The sequence below is a fragment of the Cyrtonyx montezumae genome, unplaced genomic scaffold (genome assembly GCF_038088225.1).
Source record: "Cyrtonyx montezumae isolate F1298 unplaced genomic scaffold, pur_monq_1.0 scaffold_1, whole genome shotgun sequence".
Taxonomy (NCBI): domain Eukaryota; kingdom Metazoa; phylum Chordata; class Aves; order Galliformes; family Odontophoridae; genus Cyrtonyx; species Cyrtonyx montezumae.
The window spans coordinates 5436314-5455441 of record NW_027071825.1 but is presented as its reverse complement, the minus strand read 5'-3'; the positions used below and the strand labels follow the sequence as shown (position 1 = coordinate 5455441).

Here is a 19128-nt window from a genome sequence, read left to right as displayed (position 1 = left end):
CTTGCAGGCACACCTAAGCTCTCAAGGATTAAGCAACAGCCACTGAACAGTGACAGGAGCTTATCAGTCCATCTGTTAGAGGAAGAATAACCTTACAGAAGGAAGTAAAAAGAAACTGCAGCTTTACTGTTTTCTTATGTCTGCCCCAATATTTATTACTGAATATTCTAGTCCTACAACTGTCTACTTTTACAAGTGTAGGCAGAAATTCAATATAGCAACCGAGTGTACTACTAAACCTCAACAGGAGCGATTAGGAAACTACCCTGAGTCATGAGGTCTGATGCAAAGATGTGACAGCACCGTGGCTTCCCCGCAAGGCCTTACTCCATACGTACTGCCTGTCACTTGAAGCAGAACGCGTTAAAAGTAGGCAGCAAAAAAAAAACCCGAACCAAACCAAACCAACAAAAAAAAAAAACAATCGACAAGCAATTCGAAATAGCTCCGAGCCTCCCGCGGGACAGCAGCGAGGTCCGAGCGGGCAGCCCCACCCGCGGCAGCCCCGGCCCTTCGCCCTCCTCACCTGCTTCGCCACCGCGGCTCCCTGGCCCTTGGCCTGAGGGCTTTTCTTGTGCTTCCTGCCCAGCATGCCGCCGGCGGAGCTCAGCGCCGAGTCTGTAAGGGCTGAGCACAAACAAGGAGCACGGCGTCAGCGCGCCCGCCCGGCCCGAAGCAGCGCCAGCGGGACGGAGCAGGCCCCGTCCCCGAGCAAAGGCCGCCGGGGCCCCGCCCGCCCCATCCCGGCCCGGGAGGCGGGCAAAGCGGCGGGCTGCCCCGCTCCCCTCAGCGCAGGGAGGGGCCTGCGGAGGCGATAGGCTGAGCGCCGCCTAAATGACCGCCGCCTCCCGGCCCGGCTCAGCCCCCGGCCCACCTCCGCCTCGCACCGCCGAGCCGCCCGCCCGAGCAGCGCGGCCCGCCCGGCCCGGGGACGCCTGGGCAGCAGCGCGCCTGCGCGGTAGGCGGGGCCGGGAGCAGGGGGCAGTGCCGGCACAGCCACAGCGCGGCCCGCGGCGCAGGGCCCGGCTTCAGGCAGTTCTCGGAAACTAATCCTAGCAATCTAGTTCTGGTACGACGCGCAGAGGGCTCTGTTAGCTGCGGCTTAAGCCGCGGGGGCGTTTTATTCACTGGGCACACACAGCAGCGCTGCCAGAGCGGTTCTCAAACCGCCCCCCTCTCCAAAACCTTGGATGCAGTTCTGTGAACGGGTTTAGATTTTAAGCAGATGTCTCTACCTCAATCCCAATCCAAAAAGTACACAAAGTTGAGTAAAAATAACAAAAGCAATTTGTCATGCCAGTAGTTTTCCTGGTAGCAAAGAATCCTTTATGCAACCAATACAGCAAATGTAAAGTTCAGTTTCATAACTGAAATAGCAAAGGTTTAAGCACACTTGAAACATCTCTCGTACTCCACAAAACTCCAAGAGGAAAGCAAACTGCAATGCCACGATACACAGCTGGTCACAACAAAAGCAGCCCTGCAGTGATAAGCCCAGCAGCACTGATGCCAGTCATCAATTTCAGCTTGCACACACCTCAGCTGGAAGAGGACCAGATCCCTACAGCATTTTTGAAACACATCGTTTCATTTCAAGTATTTAAAATGCTTCCAAGCAAGTTCTTTATTTGTACAAAGTGCTCCGATACACCAAGCAATATTTAAAAATACAACCTACTATTTCAATTTCATCAATAATTAAAATAAACTATCTTTAAATATTTATACATATAAAAAAATCAAATCTCTATTGCCTTAGTCATCCTTGAGCGCGTACACGACATCATCCTGGCTGATGTTGAGCCGCACACGCATGTGAAGGTAGTTACTGCTGGACTCCAGCAGCAGCAGCCTGCAGGCACCGAGCCTGGCACAGATGGCCAAGATCCCTGACACTGTTGGGCTCTGCACACCCTCCATTCTGCACAGTGACACGTGTTGATGATAGACCTGTTCAAAAGAAAAATAGAGATGGAACTCCTGTTCACCTCCTGCTGCAGTCCAGCAGGATGAAGTGAGAAAGGGAAGTTTCCTTCCTTTCATATCTCTGGGAAGGAAGGTCTAGTTTCAGCCTATTCAGACACGAAGCACACACTGCTGTTGTAGCACTAGATATATGGAGTTCTACTGTGCCTTCCCTGGGCTTTGTGGAATTAAAGTGATCCAGCAGCCCAGATCCTTCCTGTCCACTCAAAAGCAACATGCAGGGCAAGTGACCAGAGAGCAGCAGCGTTGCTGACTGCAAACATCAACACAGCTTAGAAAGGCACAGTACACCTTGAAGCCTTGAAATCACGCAGAGTAAACCAGTAAGAAGGCACTGTTTGGGGCTTCCTGATTTTCTATTTTTGAAAAAGCAGAAGAAACACTTTTGTTGCTAGAGGAAAAACTAAGATCTTCTCTGCTTTTCCCTAACACAAGATATTCTTTGCTGTTCAAGAACAGATCGCCCATTGTACTTATGCAATCAACTGATTCAGGAAGCTGTAACAGAAAAAAATCTTATTTACAAAGCTGTAGAACCAAATTTAGTTAGCATGTTATTTCATAACATATATTGTTTCAAATATTTGTATTAAGTATTAGCATTTGCTCCCAATAACAAAAAGGACTCTCTATGTGGCTCTGCTGGTGTATGAGTCTATGTATCTGTCTCTAATACAAAAGAGAATGATACAGAAATTCAGTGTTCAGTTTCCATCCTTGAACTGTTACCCACTATTACCAACCTGGTAACATTTTATTTCTCAATGCACTGTGAGCCAAGCCACTGGTAATGTTAATCAGTGCAGGTGTTTCCAATTACAAGTGGTAGCACCAATTAGGCTTTACACCTGGGCTGGGCAGCCATGTCCCAGTTTACCTTATCATCAGATTCTAGGAATACAAATACAAAACATTTATGTTTTTGCCTGACAATTTTTACAGTGCACAGCCCCTCTTTAAATAAAAGTACCACAGATCACTAACATACCTGCTGAACTGTTGCCTCCTCAACTCCTGCTCTACGAAACTCTGCTAAAATTGCTTTAAAAAAGATCTGCTCATGCAGTGAGGCATTCCTGAATGTCAAAACAAAACAGACAAGAATTAGTCTGCAAGGTTTAGAATTTGTGTGTCCTTAAGAAGAAATCTGGAAGGGAAATCACATCATAACAATACTTAAATGCAGAGTATTTTTCTCCCTGGGAGTGGAAACGTGCAAGCCATTCTGTCAAACAGCCCATACTGCAACCTGGCAGCCTGACAGTACAGGGCACTGCATCCCACTCCTTTCACCATCTGAACAAGGCATTTAACTCTGTGCAGAATATGAAGCTTAATGGATCAAAGTGCCACATGGTTTGCTAATTGTATAGATCCTTGTTTCTTACAAGCATTTGCATGAGGAACATGAGAAAAAATATTAACGCAGTCAATATCTATGAATGGTGGCAGAACAAACCTGTAGCTCTTTTAATAATTATGAAACCAAACTGAGAATGACAGAATCCGTATCAGAGCACGAATGATGTTTGCAATGTGTTACAGTCAGTTTACACTTATGAATTAGCACAGTAACATTTTATAGATACCACACACCAGTAAACAGGGACAATCAGAACATCCCAAAAGCCCTGAGCAGAACCCTAATATGGAAGCATCCTATATAAATCAAACAAGAAATTTCTGCACCTTGTTTTACCATCTTTAATTCCTATTTTGTATCTCTTCCAGCTGGTGCTGTGAGATTGTTTTTCTTAAATCCTAATTTCACCAAAGTGTAATGCATCACATGCACTCCAAAAGGAACATTAAGGATAGACTGAAGGTTTGTGAAAAATGGCAAAGAACAAATGACACAAAAGCAAATAAATGCCTCTGAGAAATGTTTTTACCTGATTGCCTTTATATATGGTGATGAGAACATTTCATCTATGGCTTCTGTTACGTGGGTCATCCTGACTATTTCAGGAGTACCCTTTTGGCTAGAAAACTCACAGATCTCAGTGGCCCTTCTGCAGATATCAAGGCAACGCCTTGCATCACCAGACAACGCTGCTACCTGAAAGCAAACATGACAGGTTTGTAGCAACATTTCTTTTCTAAACACTTATCTCAGCTTGTAGAATCAACAGACCAGGAAACAAAAACAAAAAACAACAGGTGGACAACGTTATGCAAATCCAGATTTGAAATACTGGTCAAACTTCGACCTTATTGATCAGAAGCAACCTCCCTATACCCTCCTCAATCTAGCAATCACAAATTTAAGACTGAACTTTTATTCTATAAACACAAAAGGTTAAAAAAAATCTAGGAAATTCAGTATGAACAATTCACCTCACCAGCAAAATTTTTCAGCAATATTTTAAGCATCCATGCTCACACAAAAAAAGTGAAAAACTCATTTTTTCCAAACACAAAGGAGTATTATTTTAAGAGTACACATTCTTTTCAGATAATAAAAGTTTTTCAGACACTTGAAGTGTAAATTCAAGTTTACAAAATTCCTGATACTAAATACTTCTTAGAACCCTATTTGTGGCTTATAATCTTAATGAAGTTGACATTACACCATGCATTCATCTGAATGTGAGAAGCTACTGATCCCTAAGGCATTATTTGGTTTTTGTACTCTACAGTATACAAGATTGGAAATAGAACAGGTTACACTGAGGCTCTAAACATCTTGAGAAATAGAAAATTAATATAGATATTTCCACTGCTACTGACATACTGGATTTTTTTCCACCCCAGGATCCATCCAATGATTCATTATGCCAAACACCACAGAAAGCTGACACTGTATCGTTAAGCTACCTTCTCAAAGCTGATGGAATAAAACAAGGACACTGCTTTAGCCATGTTAACTGCAAAAATGCCATGTAGACTGTACAGAAAAAGCAGCATATGATCCACCCAGCATCTCACTTTGTCTCCAATGCAGAACATGTAACCACGGAACCAAGACAGACTACTGTTACAGAATTCTGCAGTGTCCCGCATCATTTTTACCTAGCTCAACACAGGGAATAATACTTGTACTATATTTACCTTTCTGGAAACTAGCTGAATTGCATCCTCTTCAAATGCCTTTGTGCTGTTCAGCCTAGATGAAATAATTTGCTGTAGCTGTTTGAAGGTGTAGGGCTGAAAGGACATTCTGGTGAGACCCTACAGTGAACAATAAAATACAGTGAGAAGTCCTTGTAGTATTTAAACTATTCAAGCATACTCTGCATAGTCATTAGTGTCAATTTCCCTGGTTGGAGCAATCTTTTTCACATTCTTTTCCCCCCTCCAAGCTTTGATAAGCTTTCACCGTTTATTTCTGCTTTGTATTTGTAAAATAAGCATGGACATCCATATATGAAACAGATTGAGTGCAGATACCAACCAAAGAAGGGTTGAACTAGTGGTGCATGCTATTAGAATCCAAGTTCTCTTATAAAACTTGTAAGTAAACCAGAGCCACCCAATAAACAGATCTTTTGATTACAACTGTTTACACTCAGTTTTAAGTACAGTATCAGCAGAACACACCAAAAATATCCATCTCTTCTTTAGCATATCTGTACATGTCATACTGTTGACTTGACACTAGGCCTGTAAGTCAGCAACCCACTAAGAACTACAAATCCACCTCTGCCTCAAGCTAATAGCAACTGATTTCAGATGAGAAGACCAACCTATGACTTATATATGATATACTGCCTTTCATATTCTACAGGTGGTAAAGCTTTACATCCCTTATGAAGAATTCCTTTCCCATGACTACATGGATTCTCAGATCTTCAGCTGATCTGAAGGTTTAGTGGGTGGGAGAAAGCAATTTGCAGTTATTGTGCAACTATTTTTAAGTCAGAGAATGGTGAAGGCAGAGCATTTTTTTTTTGCAAATCTCTTCTTATGGGAGTGCTGAAACAATGACCTAGAAAAATGTATTAAACATTTATAGAGTAAATCCAATTTCCTGATCAAAGGTATTCAACAAATAAAACCCACCATCTGATTATGGCAAACAGAGACAAGTAATTATGTTCCAGGAATGAAAGGGGAAATAGCAAGGGAAAACAGAGAAATTTCTCTGAACTCTGGAGTAAGCAGCTTCACAATGATGCATGGGATTCAATAATAGAAAAGTTAATATGTTTAAAAAGACATCTGCATTCTTTTTCTTAATTCTTACAAGAACAGAGTGTTCTTACTTAGCATAACATCTGATTAGTGAGCTGGCTCCTATACTTCGCTTATAACAACTGTCCTCTGGAGACAAGAGGGGGGATGATAACTGTTTATAATCTGTTAACTTCAGATGTAATCACCCACCCTATCTTTCCCTCCAAGATTACTTCTGATTGCATGCAATACTTAATATGCTTTTTTTTTTTTTTGCTTAGCAGCCCAATTTAGAGGACATACCAGCCTGCTGGATACTCTGTTCATCATTATTCTCTCTGGCAAGTCCATGGTGTTAGCAATGGCCAAGACAATTAACTTGGAGTGCTTTTGAGTTGGCCAGTCAAATAAGTTGTACATCACGTCCTGCTTTCGAGTCCACAGAAGATCAAGCTGAAGAAGGAAAAAGATAATCTGACTGAAAAAGAATGACTTTGTGTTTACAAGACAAGTTACAATGAGGTTTGAGAGTTCTGCCACAAAACACATCTTTCATTATTCTGAACAAGTTGTCTCTGTTGCATTTCCTTCACTAAGCTATTAATAATATTGCATTTTTTTAAATTAGAGCTCGAATCTCTCTTTGAAAGTATTCACCACGAAACTAAGCTGTAATTTTAAACATTAATGTGATATTAATACCACATCCAACAAGGTTAAACCACCTAGCCATGCAAGGACCTGAATCAGCTTATAGCAAAACAAAATAATAATGTTTATTACTGAAGACAGCATAATCTAGCTTTGAAACTCTGAAATTTCATTGTGACTTTTCTCTCCAGAGAAAGCAACAGCTTCCAGATAAAATACATACTCTAAACAGTTCAATCCCATGCTATTTAGAACTCGATGTTATCACTCTATGTCATAAAACATAAAACCAACATGAAAACAAAGGCAGAGAATTTTGGTGGTAGGAGACTCATCTATTTACATTCAGTTTCCTAGTAGGACTAAGAGGAGTTATTTGAGTGTCCTCTCTGCAGAGTCTACTCTTTTAGATCATGTGATATACTCAAAGCACGTATACTGTGTTTTTCCATTCTCTAAAATCCTGTCTTTATGATACTTTAGGAAAGATATTTAGGACAGAGAATGAAGTCTGGTCTCACCTCGTCCACTACCAGCACTGTGGTCTTTCTCTTTGGTCCAGGTGTGCAGAACAGTTTTGCCAACAGCGCTGCAGCGTGAGTTGCTGTCACCTTCTGACCTGTTAGTAACTGGACAAGAATTAAATTATGCTGCAGGTTAATTGCACCAAAGCTCTGGAAATAGGGAGTTTAACCCTTTTCAGTTTTAACTTTCAGAAGTATTAACTGTCAGTTGTCTTGAATCCCATAAAACACTGAGGATCTGAATTTCTTCTTTCAAAGCAGAGAAGGTGCTGAGGAGGCTTTTCTCACCTCTAGTATCCGCACATAAGCTTGGTGAGGATCAGTAAGCTTCATGCCATTGATCTCTATGAACTGGAATGATGGTAGGTCATCATCTTCTGTAGCTTGTTGAAGACAGCGAATCACCTCATGAACAGTTGCAGTTTTACCTGTTCCAGGCACTCCAGAAATATACATGCACCTACAAAAGTAGAAACCTTTTCAGCAGTCAGAGCAAAAGGATAACACTCCCAGGATCAAGAAGCTGGAGCTCCCAAGCTCTAACACCAGTGACTCTGTCACTTCAGGTGATTCCCAACAGTTACTTTATTGCAAACAAGGACGTGTCCCACAGAGGATCACAGGCTGTTGGCTTTTTTAAGTAACTAATAATCTAAAATCTTAAATTCTAATCCTGCTTTGTTAAAAAAAAAAGTTTTCCCAGACATCTAAAATGGACTAGGTATTTCTGACTTAAATTTGAATTTGTAAAACAAAGGAATTAACATTATATGCACAACTCCTCTTAAGGAAAAAAAATACAGGAAAACTCCACTAGGATCTTTACTTCAGTCAAATGAAGATAATCTTTTATAAAATAGGAGTCTTGATTAACTGTCATGGCACCGTAGGTATAAGTGATCTCAATTACACAGTCTCACCAACACACTCACCCTCCTGTACCATCAATAACTTTGCTTTCCACAAAGTTATAGATATCCTGGAATTCTTCCTCACGACAGGGCAGAGACTTTGGGACAGCAGAAACATGCAGCCTTTAGATTAAAGCAAACAAGAAAAACTGGAGGTCAGAGAGCTGGAATTTCACAGTGCTACCTGAAAGGCCTTATGGGGAAAAAGCAAATAGCAAGCCCCTCCCACCTCTCCACAGCTGTGTGTAGTTTTTTCAAGTCTGTCTCACATCTCTTAGATCTTAACACCAGTGTCAAGTATCCAAATGAATAGTGTAGTCTTTCTACAGTTTTTAAGCTTTTGAGTTTTAAGAAGGCTGATCATTTTCATAAGCAAACATTAACTATACAATAAAAATCTGTTGTCAAAAATAATTTGAGATATATGACAGCTTGTAGGAAGGTACTCATTGTACCATTACAATCTACAAGAGAGGATCACAGAAATGTAGAGGTTGGAAGGGACCTCTAGAGATCCTCACTTTTTTTTTTTTTGAGTGTTACACAGAATAAAGACGGATACCTAACTGCAGAAGTTAACAAGAGAACTAGTTAAAATAACTTGCAATTGTAAAAGTAGTACTGTAGCCACCTGAAACTATAGCATTTATTGTCAATTCATTAATACTCCTTGGGAATCAAAATATTACCCACTTTTACCAAACTCTTTCAATCTGGTAAAGGTGATGTTTACCTATTTCAGCTCATTCATCTCCCTGAAGCAAAAGAAGCATTTCCTGCTTTACCTCAGTCTGGCTTCTTCTAGAATACTGGTTGGCTTCTGTGCTGTATGGCTGCGCCTGGGAATTTCAGGAGTTGCATTCTGGGGTGTCCTGGGTGTTCCTAGTAAAGGCTGAGAAGAAAAAAAAAAAAATGAGAACCTCAAACAGATTTGTTACATAGAGGAATTTCTGCCATAAACAGATAATTCATACAAGCCTCCAAATCATTAATTACACATAACTTCCTAGGGATGTCAAAGTACAAGATGGCACAAGTCCTTAAGAATGGAATTAACAAATTAAGTCTCATGGCCTTTTCTTCCTGGAGGAGACAAAGAAACCAGCAGGGGGAAATAGTGACACAGACAACTCCACCTTCTGACTTGCTGAAAAAAGGTTAAGTTCTTTACATTCTTCTGAAATCCTGAATTACCAAGTGATCTGCTTCTTAAGAAACAGCAGTCAACTAGAAACTGTTGATCTGTATTTCACTGTCCAAACAAAAAGAACCACACAGTATATTATATATTCTTCCTCAGTGTGCTTCTCTCCCCTGCCCTTCCTCAAAGTAGGCCAAGGCATTATAGCCACATAAGAAAAAGAAAAAAACAAACCCAGCACATTCAGCAGTCCCTGGTGGGATCCAGCCTAATCCAACATTTTCTCAGCTTAGGCTGGAGAGCTTTCTGATAAATACTGCTGTATTTTCATAAGTTAGTCATACTGAAGATTATATGAATGTTTCAAAGGGGTTCAGATACTTAACTTTGTCATAGCAGCATTAAGCATTAAAAAAAAGGCTCAAACATTAAAAACCACTTTTTAAAATGTCAGTGGCTTACTGTTTTCCTTGGGGTCTTGGCAGGAGTATGAACTGAAGGCTTCCTTGAAGATTTTGGGGTGCTGAACATTCTGCTTGGTTTAGTTTTCTTTACTGGCGTACAGCTCACATCACTATCTTCCTCGCTACTTGAGGAGTAAGAACCATCTGAACTAGACAGAAAATCCTCTTCCTCTTTTGATTCTAGCATATTTAATAAGCTGTGAGAAAGAAATGACAAGAAATGACAGTTTTTTTTTAAAAACCTGCATACAACTTTGCTCACTACAGTGTTATTTGATACATTTCTGTGTTTCCTGTAGGTGCCTATAATCAGCAAGTCTACTTAATTCTCCTCTTGAGCTGTTAATTTTCCACAGCTAATTAACACACTGGATTAATGGAAGTCAGCTTAATGTTTCTTAACTAAGACAGTTTCCACTCACCCTGCAATCACTTGCACCTTACTGTTAAGCTATACGAACTCTCGAGGCTTCAAGCTGCTGAAAGCTATCTGAACAAGACACCATGAAAGCAGGCTCACCTGACTTGTTCTGCAATGCGAGCGCTTGCCTCCTGTGTACACCTTCTACGAGAACGAGGGGTCACCACGGGGCTCTGACTACCCAGCTCCTTACGTCCAGTTAAGCTGGAAAGAACACAAAACTACTTTCATCTGAATCACGCTCATAAAGATGGAGAGAAGGAGTTCCCTTAAACTTCAGGCTCGACTGTTAAGGCTCTTAGTGCAATGCAAATTCAAAATACAAATACAAAATTATAGAAATACTATGACTTACTCTATAGTGTCATCTTCCACGTTAAGATTCTTGACTTTCTCATTAAAGTCTTCAAACTTCGTATAAGAGGACAATCTTACTGTGTCACTAAACATCTCCTGATGCTCTGCAGTACCAAACACTGACTTCAGCTTATCATTGGCACAAGTTATTTTTGGTGGTGAGCCTAGAGCTTCAGTGAACGTCACTTTTCTTTTAAGAGCTAAAGGTTTTAACAGTAGAGAACCATAATCATAATCTAAAAGTTCCAAAACATCCTGGTCCTGGAGCTTGCTTCTAGGAGATCTTGTGGGACCTAGGATTTAAGAGCAAAAGAAATTTTAGTCACACTTTAACATGGATAGTTGGAGTTAGATGTTTCAGAGGACATGGTATGACTCAGTAGCTGAATTTAAATGAAATGTGATGGCATTAAGCTTTGTGGGTAGAAAATTGAATTACTGGAAAGCATGCAGTCCCCCTACGAACACAACAACATAATAGAAAACTGAAAAAAATCAGGCTCTACTATCACTTCTAACTTTATTCAACTTTCAGTTTGGATATATGGTCCAAACGTGCTCATTCAGTCAGTACAATGTAAATCTTCTAGTATACCATTAGCCAGAGAATTAAAGAAAATTAAGGCAGACATTCTGAAGTCAAGATGGAGTCACAACACCGCATTCAAAACTGCCAAATGGACAGAATACACATACTGACATATACGTACTGTCCAACTCCAACTTCTTTCTTGCTGTTGGATTTTTGGTGCCATTAGCTAGTCTTAGTGAATGTCTCTCCTTGGAAAGGGAAGACTTGGAAGCAGAATGTTTTGACTCTATTTCCATCTCAACATTTTTTGCTTTTGTGGCACTCTGAGCAACCTTCTTTGTTTCCTTTTTCACAGAGGAAATGATGTCCGAAGGAACAAAAGAATAGGAAGAGTTGGGGATGCTATCTCCTTTCTTGTTGGCTTCATTCAGCTTAGAGAATGTGTCAGGGGACAAAGCCCGAAAGCATTTCCCATCCCAAGACTGTTTTACGCAGAAGATTTTTTCCTTTTTTAATCTAGTAGGTAGTTCATCCCTCAGGCGCAGTGGTATTACCTGAAAAAGGAGAAAATACCAACACATGCATGCCTTAATATTTACTGTTAATTATCATTCAACTGTTTTCTATCCACATATCTTACAGCTGGAACTCATGGGACTTCATTATTGATGGCAATGCCTTCAGCCTACAGAAGAGCTAGCATAACATTACTCTGCTACAAGGCCTTGCCAAACCACGACAGGCCTCCATCACATTCCTTCCATGCAATCTTCTAAATGGGCCGGCTGCCAAAAGCCAAAATCATTTTGGGATGGAGGGAAGGAGGAGTATTAAGTTTTCAGCCATCCTATAAAACTGCATTAACAATCAAATACACATTGCACACTCAGTTCAGGAGGAAGTAAGGCAGCTGCACTGTTCTGTTATGCTTTTCAAATTGTTTCAGTTTCTTTTTTCCTTCAGCACGTAGATGAGCTGCAGTACATACCTGCACACTTTCAATAATAGTCTCCACAGCTATGTCAGTGTCATAGCCAGAAACTTGATCAAAAAACACTTCCTGGGAAGAAATTCTTCTTTTAAGCAGTTTCTGCTTATTCTTAGGTATCTCTGTAATATGAGAGAACCACTGTACAACTGCATGTTTCATCTGTGCACCTACAAATGAAAAGAAAATGAACACTAAGAATTCTCTCATACCACAAATAGTTATTACCAGACCTTGGTGACTGAAATATTGCACGACAGACTTGGCATACATGCGCTGAAAGGCAGTGTTCTTCCTTAACTTCTAATTTAGAAAAAATAAATATTTTTTGAAAAAGAGGATGAAAAATATCCTTCTTCCAGACAAATGAGGGAGATAAGTTAGATCAGGATCAAACAGAATTAAGACCAGAACTAGAAACTGAGGGATGATGCAGAAGGTGACAGCTCTCATAGCAATTGGTACAGAATTGTCTGTATCCTTACTTGCCAAAGCTATGTAATTTAATTAGAAAGCAGGCACTTTGCTCAGAAGATCAGGAAAACTTAAATATCCATTCCCTTCTCACAGACTTGAGAAATTCAAAAAGAAAATGCATGGAAGTGATCTAGCCTTCAGCTGATCTAGCCATTCACTGTCACAAATGAAGAGGTTCCTGATTGGCGTGCACGCGACCTAGCTGAACTCCACTAACTGAGGGCGGTGGCATAAAAGGAGAACTGAGAAATTTCAGAACATTACTGCTAATTTTTGGGGTTATTTTAGAGATAAACCAGACATGTTTGCTCACTGCCCAGCGAACCAGAGAACCCCACTGAAAAAAAAACAGAAAAAAGTCTGAATAAGCAGCACGAGCAGGTTCACAGTTGGTACAGTTAAAAGACATTTGGAACATAATACAACTGTTATACTCCGATTTATACTTTAAGGTCTTTACTATATTATATAACTACTATTAGTAGTTCTACAAGGGACAGAAGTGCTGCGCCCATCTATTCTGCTCCGTGCCTTATGCTGAAAGCCCTGGTGTCTAATATCATGCAAGTCTCAGGGCTGCAGTACAGCTGTTCCAGTGGGATTCTCCAATATCTAAAGAAAGCAGGAGCTCACATTGCCTTCCTCAAGGACTGTTTCTTTTACAAGTAAACAACTAAGCAAAAGATTGTGCCTTTTAAAACCTTTCAACTGCCTTTAGCTATGCAGTTTAGATGAAATCAGCACCAAACACTTAGAACATGCATACAGAAGCAGTGACTACCACAGTCTAATTTCATTAATAACTTAGAGCAGTGATACAGTGTTAATGCTAACCACATCCCCATTACATAATTATCTTTAAAACATTTTTAAGATCCCTCGCACAGGAGGTGAGTTTTTCTCTTACCATCTTCATACAAATCCAAGAGCTGTGCCACAAAAGGTTGATCTGCATTCTCCCCTTCTACTAGAACAAAGTTGCCAAGTTGTATGCATCTTTCCCTTTTGCTTCTCTCTGATTTGATAAGGATTCCTCTAGAAAACAATGCAGACACAGGTCAGTGTCCTTTACAATTCATGAGGTGTTAAAGCTGACCTCCTGCCCACCTTAAAGACAGTTATCTCCCCTCTTACAAAGCCTAAAACTCCAGTTTTTCGATTAAAAACTTTCACTCAAATTTTGAATAGGTAGTTAACATTTACTCACAAATATCATACAACACCCTTGTTCAGGCATACAATTTACATTTCAAGAGTTTTATAACGCCTTGTTCTGTGGTGCACATATGCTATCACAACACATACGGCAAAACTACTGCTACTTCACAATATATTCACTGCCAAATTAACCTAAATGATGTCAGAAAGGCAAAACAAGAGTCACTGTTCACATCCCCCAGGGATAATGAGAAATAAACGTTATTTACTTGTACTGCAGAGTCCTCAACTTTCTGTCTGAGCTCACGGGCTCTCCATACCAGGAGTAAAGCATTTCGCTCTGCTGATGGGTGTTCACGACTCCTGAGGAAAAGCTAAAGAACATAAACAAGCAGCTTTCGCTTACGGCTTAAAAATAAAAGGGGAAAAACACTCAGGATCACCAGAACGCAGGACTGGCCGTCAGTTCCCGATTCCCCCAAGCAGTGCAGGTGGGACACAGCCCCATTCCCACCCAGCCCCCGGCCGAGCCCTGAGGGCCGCGCCTCCTCGGGACAGTGCTCGAGCGCACCGAGAGCTGTTTGAGTGCTTCTCCTCGCTGGTTTTCGCCCGGTTCCCACACACGCAGGGGTGAAACAGTCGCGCACGCTTCACCTCCATCCCAACCCTACGCCCCCACTCCTTTCCTGCCGCCAGACAGCCCGCGTGGCCATGGCGCCGGACGGGGTCGAGCCCACAGAGACCCCGAAGCGCCCTCGAGGTGCGGGCGAGAGAACGACCCGCCCGCCGCCCTTAGGGACCGCGTGGCCCCGCTCACCAAAACGCCTCAGCGGATTCCCACACGCGACAGCACCCACAGCAGCGGCGCGAACTCCTGCTGCCCCGCGATAGAATTTCGCGCCAAAGCCCACCCGCAGCCCCGCCCTCCCCGCTGCGCGCGCGCACAGAGCGGAGAGGGCGGGAGAAGGCAGCCGCGCGGTGCCGCCATATTTGAATCTGGAAAGGGTACCGGAAGCGATGCGGTGCCCGAACAGAACGTGGTGAGATGGGGGACGGAGACCGGAAGCGGAAGTTGTTGTTCCTGCCGGAAGTGGGCTGTGTTCGCCGCTGTGCTGAGCGGGGCCGGAGGAGGCCGCCATGGCGAACCGGACGGTGAAGGACGCGCACAGCATCCACGGCACCAACCCGCAGTACCTCGTGGAGAAGATCATTCGCACCCGCATTTACGAGTCCAAGTATTGGAAGGAGGAATGTTTCGGCCTCACGGGTATGGCGCGCTGGGTCGGGCGGGCAGTTGGAGGGGGAGGCCGGCTTTAACGGCCGTCCCTCTCGCAGCCGAGCTGGTGGTGGATAAGGCCATGGAGCTGAAGTACGTGGGGGGCGTGTACGGCGGGAACATCAAGCCCACGCCTTTCTTGTGCCTGACGCTAAAGATGCTGCAGATCCAGCCCGAGAAGGACATCATTGTGGAGTTCATAAAAAATGAGGACTTCAAGTAAGTCTGGAGGGCCTTTCCTCGCTTTTCTCTTTTGCTTGTCGAAATGTGGATGTCCCTAATTGCCAGGGAAGCTTCAGGGCAGGACTCAGCTTCTTGCTAAGGCTTTCTGAAGGCTTGTTCCTCTTGTCACTGAGCTGCTGAAATTAGTGGCCTTTGTGGCGTGTGTTCTGTGCCAAAAAGCCTGAAGTACTGTTGAGTGAGGTACATTAATGGAGCTGTAATCACCTACTTTCTCTTTAGTCTTTCTTTAATCTCTGGGAATGATAATGAATCCCCGTACCGAGATGATGCATGTGCTTGAGTATCTGAAGGAGAAAATCAGTAGTCACTCATTAATACAAGATACTGTTGTTCCTCATAAAATTCCATTTTTCTTTACCTGAAGTGCTGACTATGCAGATAGCTCAGATATGTGCACTGATTTACTTTCCAGGTATGTCCGAATGCTTGGTGCGCTGTACATGAGATTGACAGGCACTGCTATTGACTGCTACAAGTATCTAGAACCACTGTACAACGACTATAGAAAAATAAAAAGTCAGAACAGAAACGGGGGTAAGCAGCCTTATGTGGTTATGGCTTCTCAGTGCCTCACTGATGGTCTCTATCAAATGTTTTTCTTAGAAAGATACTCTCTTTTACTAATGTGTAAGTTACAAAATGGGACACAACTGTCTTTTTGAAACACCACTTTTACTAACTCATGCTTTTGATATTGTGTTGCAAGTCTTTTGCAAATTTGAGCTGCTTTGTTTATTTTGCATTCCCGGAGTGCTTGTGTTTTCCATATCTACCAAAGAAACACTACTTGAGTGAGTTTAAGCACTGGACATTACTAATCCTAGCTGTGCTGCAGTTTCTCGTTTCTTAACATCAAGAACAATTTTAAAGCTATTGTTTGTACAGCTCTTTCAACAAAGTCTGAAGTGCCTTATTTATATAGTGTTAACTTTGTTTTTAAAACGCTATTTCTTTCCCTCTAGAATTTGAACTGATGCATGTGGATGAATTTATTGATGAATTACTCCATGAGGAACGTGTGTGCGATATAATTCTGCCTCGATTGCAGGTTGGGAGAAGTGGATGGTCTTAGTGCCATCTTAGTCAATAGTTGTATCAGCTACTGCTTGCTGCATAAAGCTATGATTGAGACTCTTGGGGCACGTCAAATGCCTCTTAGGTGCTTATCTTATATAGTTCAAGAACAAAGTTGTAATTTCTCCTAGAAACGATATGTTCTGGAAGAAGCTGAGCAACTTGAACCTCGTGTGAGTGCTCTGGAAGAAGATATGGATGATGTAGAATCTAGTGAGGAGGAAGAAGAGGAAGATGAAAAGGTTGGTGACATACTGTGCAGAGAAATAGTTAAAGGTAGTGGTGGAACCACCGCAAACTGTATGGGAGTTTGAGAGATGTTTGAGAGATCTCAGAAAGCTGTTTGCAGCACCAGCTCCTCCCTTAATGGATTTTCACAGTAAGCTGCCTGTGAGAACACTTTACATCCTGAAGGAATTCTGAAGTGCTGTTTGTCAAGCTTTCCTGTCTGCTGAAAATCACGGCTCTGAATCTGTTCTACATAAACATATTTCAGATATATGATATACATAGCCCAGAAGTAACAATGATGTTGAAGGTCGTGACGACAACCGTAGTCAATTTTGCTGTACTATTTAAGAATCAACAGTATGAAAGTGGCCATTTTAATTTCCAGTTAGCAAATTGGGAAGTACTGATCATATATGAATTTTAAATATCTGAAGAAAAAAAAAGCTTGGTTGGATGACTTATATCCTCTTTTTTTTCACTTAGATTTACCATTCAGAAATCCTTATTGATAAATAAAACCTTGGTGAAAGACTTACAGGACCTTTTGTTCCCACTGTTCCCAGCTGGAGCGAGTACCCTCTCCTGATCACCGCAGAAGAGGCTACAGAGATCTTGACAAACCTCGCAGATCTCCAGCTATACGATACAGGCGGAGCCGAAGCAGATCTCCACGGAGGTGAGACATGGCTCCTTTTCAGCAGTACTTAAACCTACTGCACTGCAGAGGGCTGGAGCAGAGCATGAAGGGGAAGATGACAGTTCAGCCCCAGAATCTCTTAGGCTTTTCAATTCCTTTAGCCACTTCCTAAAGTAAGGAGCAGTACATGGTCACAGTTGATGTCTGCTTGTCTGTTTCCCTTTTTCTTCATCAACTCTTGAACTTGATGGCCAACATTAGCTAAATATAATAGAATGAAGATGGTAAAGGGAACCAAGTGCTCATTTTCACGTAAACCAAAGTTTGAAGAGAAAATCCAATTAATATTCTTACTGGTAGTAAGCCAGGAAAAAAAATCATCACTTAACCCTTCTGCTCATTGTATGGCCCAGACCAAAGCATGTACTGCCTCTTGTGCATGGAGCCCATCAACTGCTACTGCAAGCTATAGGAGAGTGTGAGGTGCAGATGCTAAGTGTATATAGGAAATGAAACTATAATTTTTTAATGCCTCTTTTCTCCCCCCAATACAGGCGAAGCCGCTCTCCGAAGAGAAGAAGGTAATCTTTTATTCTATTACTTCCTGTTAAAATGTATGCTTTTAGTATGGCTGTCTTAAAAGCTTCTTTTCTCTCAGTCCATCACCACGCCGGGAGAGGCATCGCAGCAAAAGCCCGAGACGACATCGGAGCAGATCCAGGGAGAGGCGCCACAGATCAAGATCTAAATCTCCAGGTATCTCTGTAGTTTACAAATTTAGTCTGCCTTTTTTTTTTAACCAGCACAACATCTAATAAAAGAAAAATCAGTTTCATAGTATCAAGAAGGTAGTTCACGTGCTTAATCTGGTTTATAAAGTGGTTAATTGTCTGAAAGTGTGGAGAACTGCTTCAATACACACAAAATTCCCTATGTTTTTCAGACACTTGGCAGGAGGTTAATTTGAGTGCCTCATTAAGCTTGGAATTCTCCCATTAGCTAGGAGACATAGTCACCAGAAGCAAAGTGCAACAGCAAAACAAAAAAGACCTCCATGGTCTATGGAAGTAACTGTTTTTGGGTTTTCTTTTTTTTCTGTCTTGTAGGGCATCACCGTAGTCACAGACACAGAAGTCATTCCAAATCACCTGAAAGGTAATATTTCTTGGCACATGTCTTTAGGATCTCTGTTTGATTGTAGGAGCTTATGCTTGTCACTGAATCTTGGGGACTGAAGGTCTTCTTAAAATGTAGTAAATGAAGTATTTCACATGGTACCTCAGTCAGTGTTTTCTATTTACGCTATCCACACGTGGCTGTATAAAACACCACCTACTGCTATACTTCATGTTGTTTTGTTTAAAACAGTTACCAGCAGCGTGACACAACTGTTTTCTGTTTCAGATCTAAGAAAAGTCACAAGAAGAGTCGTCGAGGGAATGAATAATGAACTAATTTCAGCACACAGTTCAGTGACCTCGAACTGTATTCTAGTACTGTCCTGCCTGCTTAATGGACAGCTAAATATACACTGGCTGCTTTAGCAGTCAATTTTTAATCCTTCTCCTCTTGTACAAGTGTTGTTTTTGTGTTTTGGGGTTTGTTTGTTTTTTTATAGTTAAAAGAAAGCTAAAGTTCCTTCTACTTTCTAATCCTTATGATAAAATTTGAAGGTGGTTTATAGATTGTTTTTCTCAAGGCCTGTAAAAAACAGTGAAGAGTAATAAAAAAAAGGGGTTTGTCTTTAAACTCTTTCCTGTTTCTTTTGTAATTTTTCATTGTGACTTTTAACTGAAACTGGCTTTATTCTCAAATCAAAGCTTTGTTTTGACCAACAGGTGCCACATTCAGTTGCTGAAGTGTGAATATGCTTAAGTCATAAACACTGAAGAACTACAAGCTTAAACTGTGTCAATAAACCCCCGGTACGGGAAAGGGAGC

The 19128-nt window shown here is 41.7% G+C and overlaps 3 protein-coding genes across 3 annotated transcripts in view; 1 reads left to right on the top strand and 2 right to left on the bottom strand.

The window, feature by feature from the left end:
• CC2D1B (coiled-coil and C2 domain containing 1B) overlaps positions 1 to 747 on the bottom strand; it is a 28229-nt gene extending 27482 nt beyond the window's left edge. Inside the window, exon 1 of the mRNA XM_065738959.1 lies at positions 527 to 747. Within this exon, the coding sequence (XP_065595031.1) occupies positions 527 to 592 (66 nt within the window). The 5' untranslated portion in view covers positions 593 to 747. The remainder of the gene's footprint in view (positions 1 to 526) is intronic.
• A 992-nt stretch (positions 748 to 1739) lies between these two features.
• Positions 1740 to 14575, bottom strand: ORC1 (origin recognition complex subunit 1). The gene is made up of 17 exons (XM_065738732.1): positions 14544 to 14575; positions 13996 to 14100; positions 13476 to 13603; positions 12092 to 12261; positions 11282 to 11657; positions 10570 to 10864; positions 10314 to 10418; positions 9792 to 9990; positions 8974 to 9080; positions 8210 to 8311; positions 7566 to 7737; positions 7275 to 7382; positions 6406 to 6555; positions 5038 to 5157; positions 3879 to 4045; positions 2975 to 3062; positions 1740 to 1950 (listed from the first exon to the last, which is right to left on the bottom strand). Exons 2-17 carry the CDS (start codon positions 14058 to 14060, stop codon positions 1756 to 1758), a joined length of 2547 nt encoding a protein of 848 aa, XP_065594804.1. The 5' UTR covers positions 14061 to 14100; positions 14544 to 14575; the 3' UTR covers positions 1740 to 1755.
• A 288-nt stretch (positions 14576 to 14863) lies between these two features.
• On the top strand, positions 14864 to 18802 carry PRPF38A (pre-mRNA processing factor 38A). The gene is made up of 10 exons (XM_065738720.1): positions 14864 to 14993; positions 15062 to 15221; positions 15658 to 15779; positions 16208 to 16293; positions 16451 to 16561; positions 17114 to 17226; positions 17742 to 17768; positions 17846 to 17943; positions 18294 to 18342; positions 18592 to 18802. Exons 1-10 carry the CDS (start codon positions 14864 to 14866, stop codon positions 18632 to 18634), a joined length of 939 nt encoding a protein of 312 aa, XP_065594792.1. The 3' UTR covers positions 18635 to 18802.
• The last annotated feature ends 326 nt before the right edge of the window (positions 18803 to 19128 follow it).

What these genes read in the sequence shown, in the direction of transcription:
- ORC1 (XM_065738732.1), bottom strand. Translation starts at nt 14,060, where the DNA reads ATGCTTTACTCCTGGTATGGAGAGCCCGTGAGCTCAGACAGAAAGTTG. An exon ending in TTGAGGACTCTGCAGTACAA is followed by an intron (nt 13,604 to 13,995) that starts GTAAATAACGTT and finishes ATTGTTTTCTAG; the next exon opens with AGGAATCCTTATCAAATCAG. An exon ending in AGGAGGCAACAGTTCAGCAG is followed by an intron (nt 1,951 to 2,974) that starts GTATGTTAGTGA and finishes TCTTTTGAACAG; the next exon opens with GTCTATCATCAACACGTGTC.
- PRPF38A (XM_065738720.1), top strand. Translation starts at nt 14,864, where the DNA reads ATGGCGAACCGGACGGTGAAGGACGCGCACAGCATCCACGGCACCAAC. An exon ending in AAGTCAGAACAGAAACGGGG is followed by an intron (nt 15,780 to 16,207) that starts GTAAGCAGCCTT and finishes CTTTCCCTCTAG; the next exon opens with AATTTGAACTGATGCATGTG. An exon ending in AAGAAGAGGAAGATGAAAAG is followed by an intron (nt 16,562 to 17,113) that starts GTTGGTGACATA and finishes CACTGTTCCCAG; the next exon opens with CTGGAGCGAGTACCCTCTCC.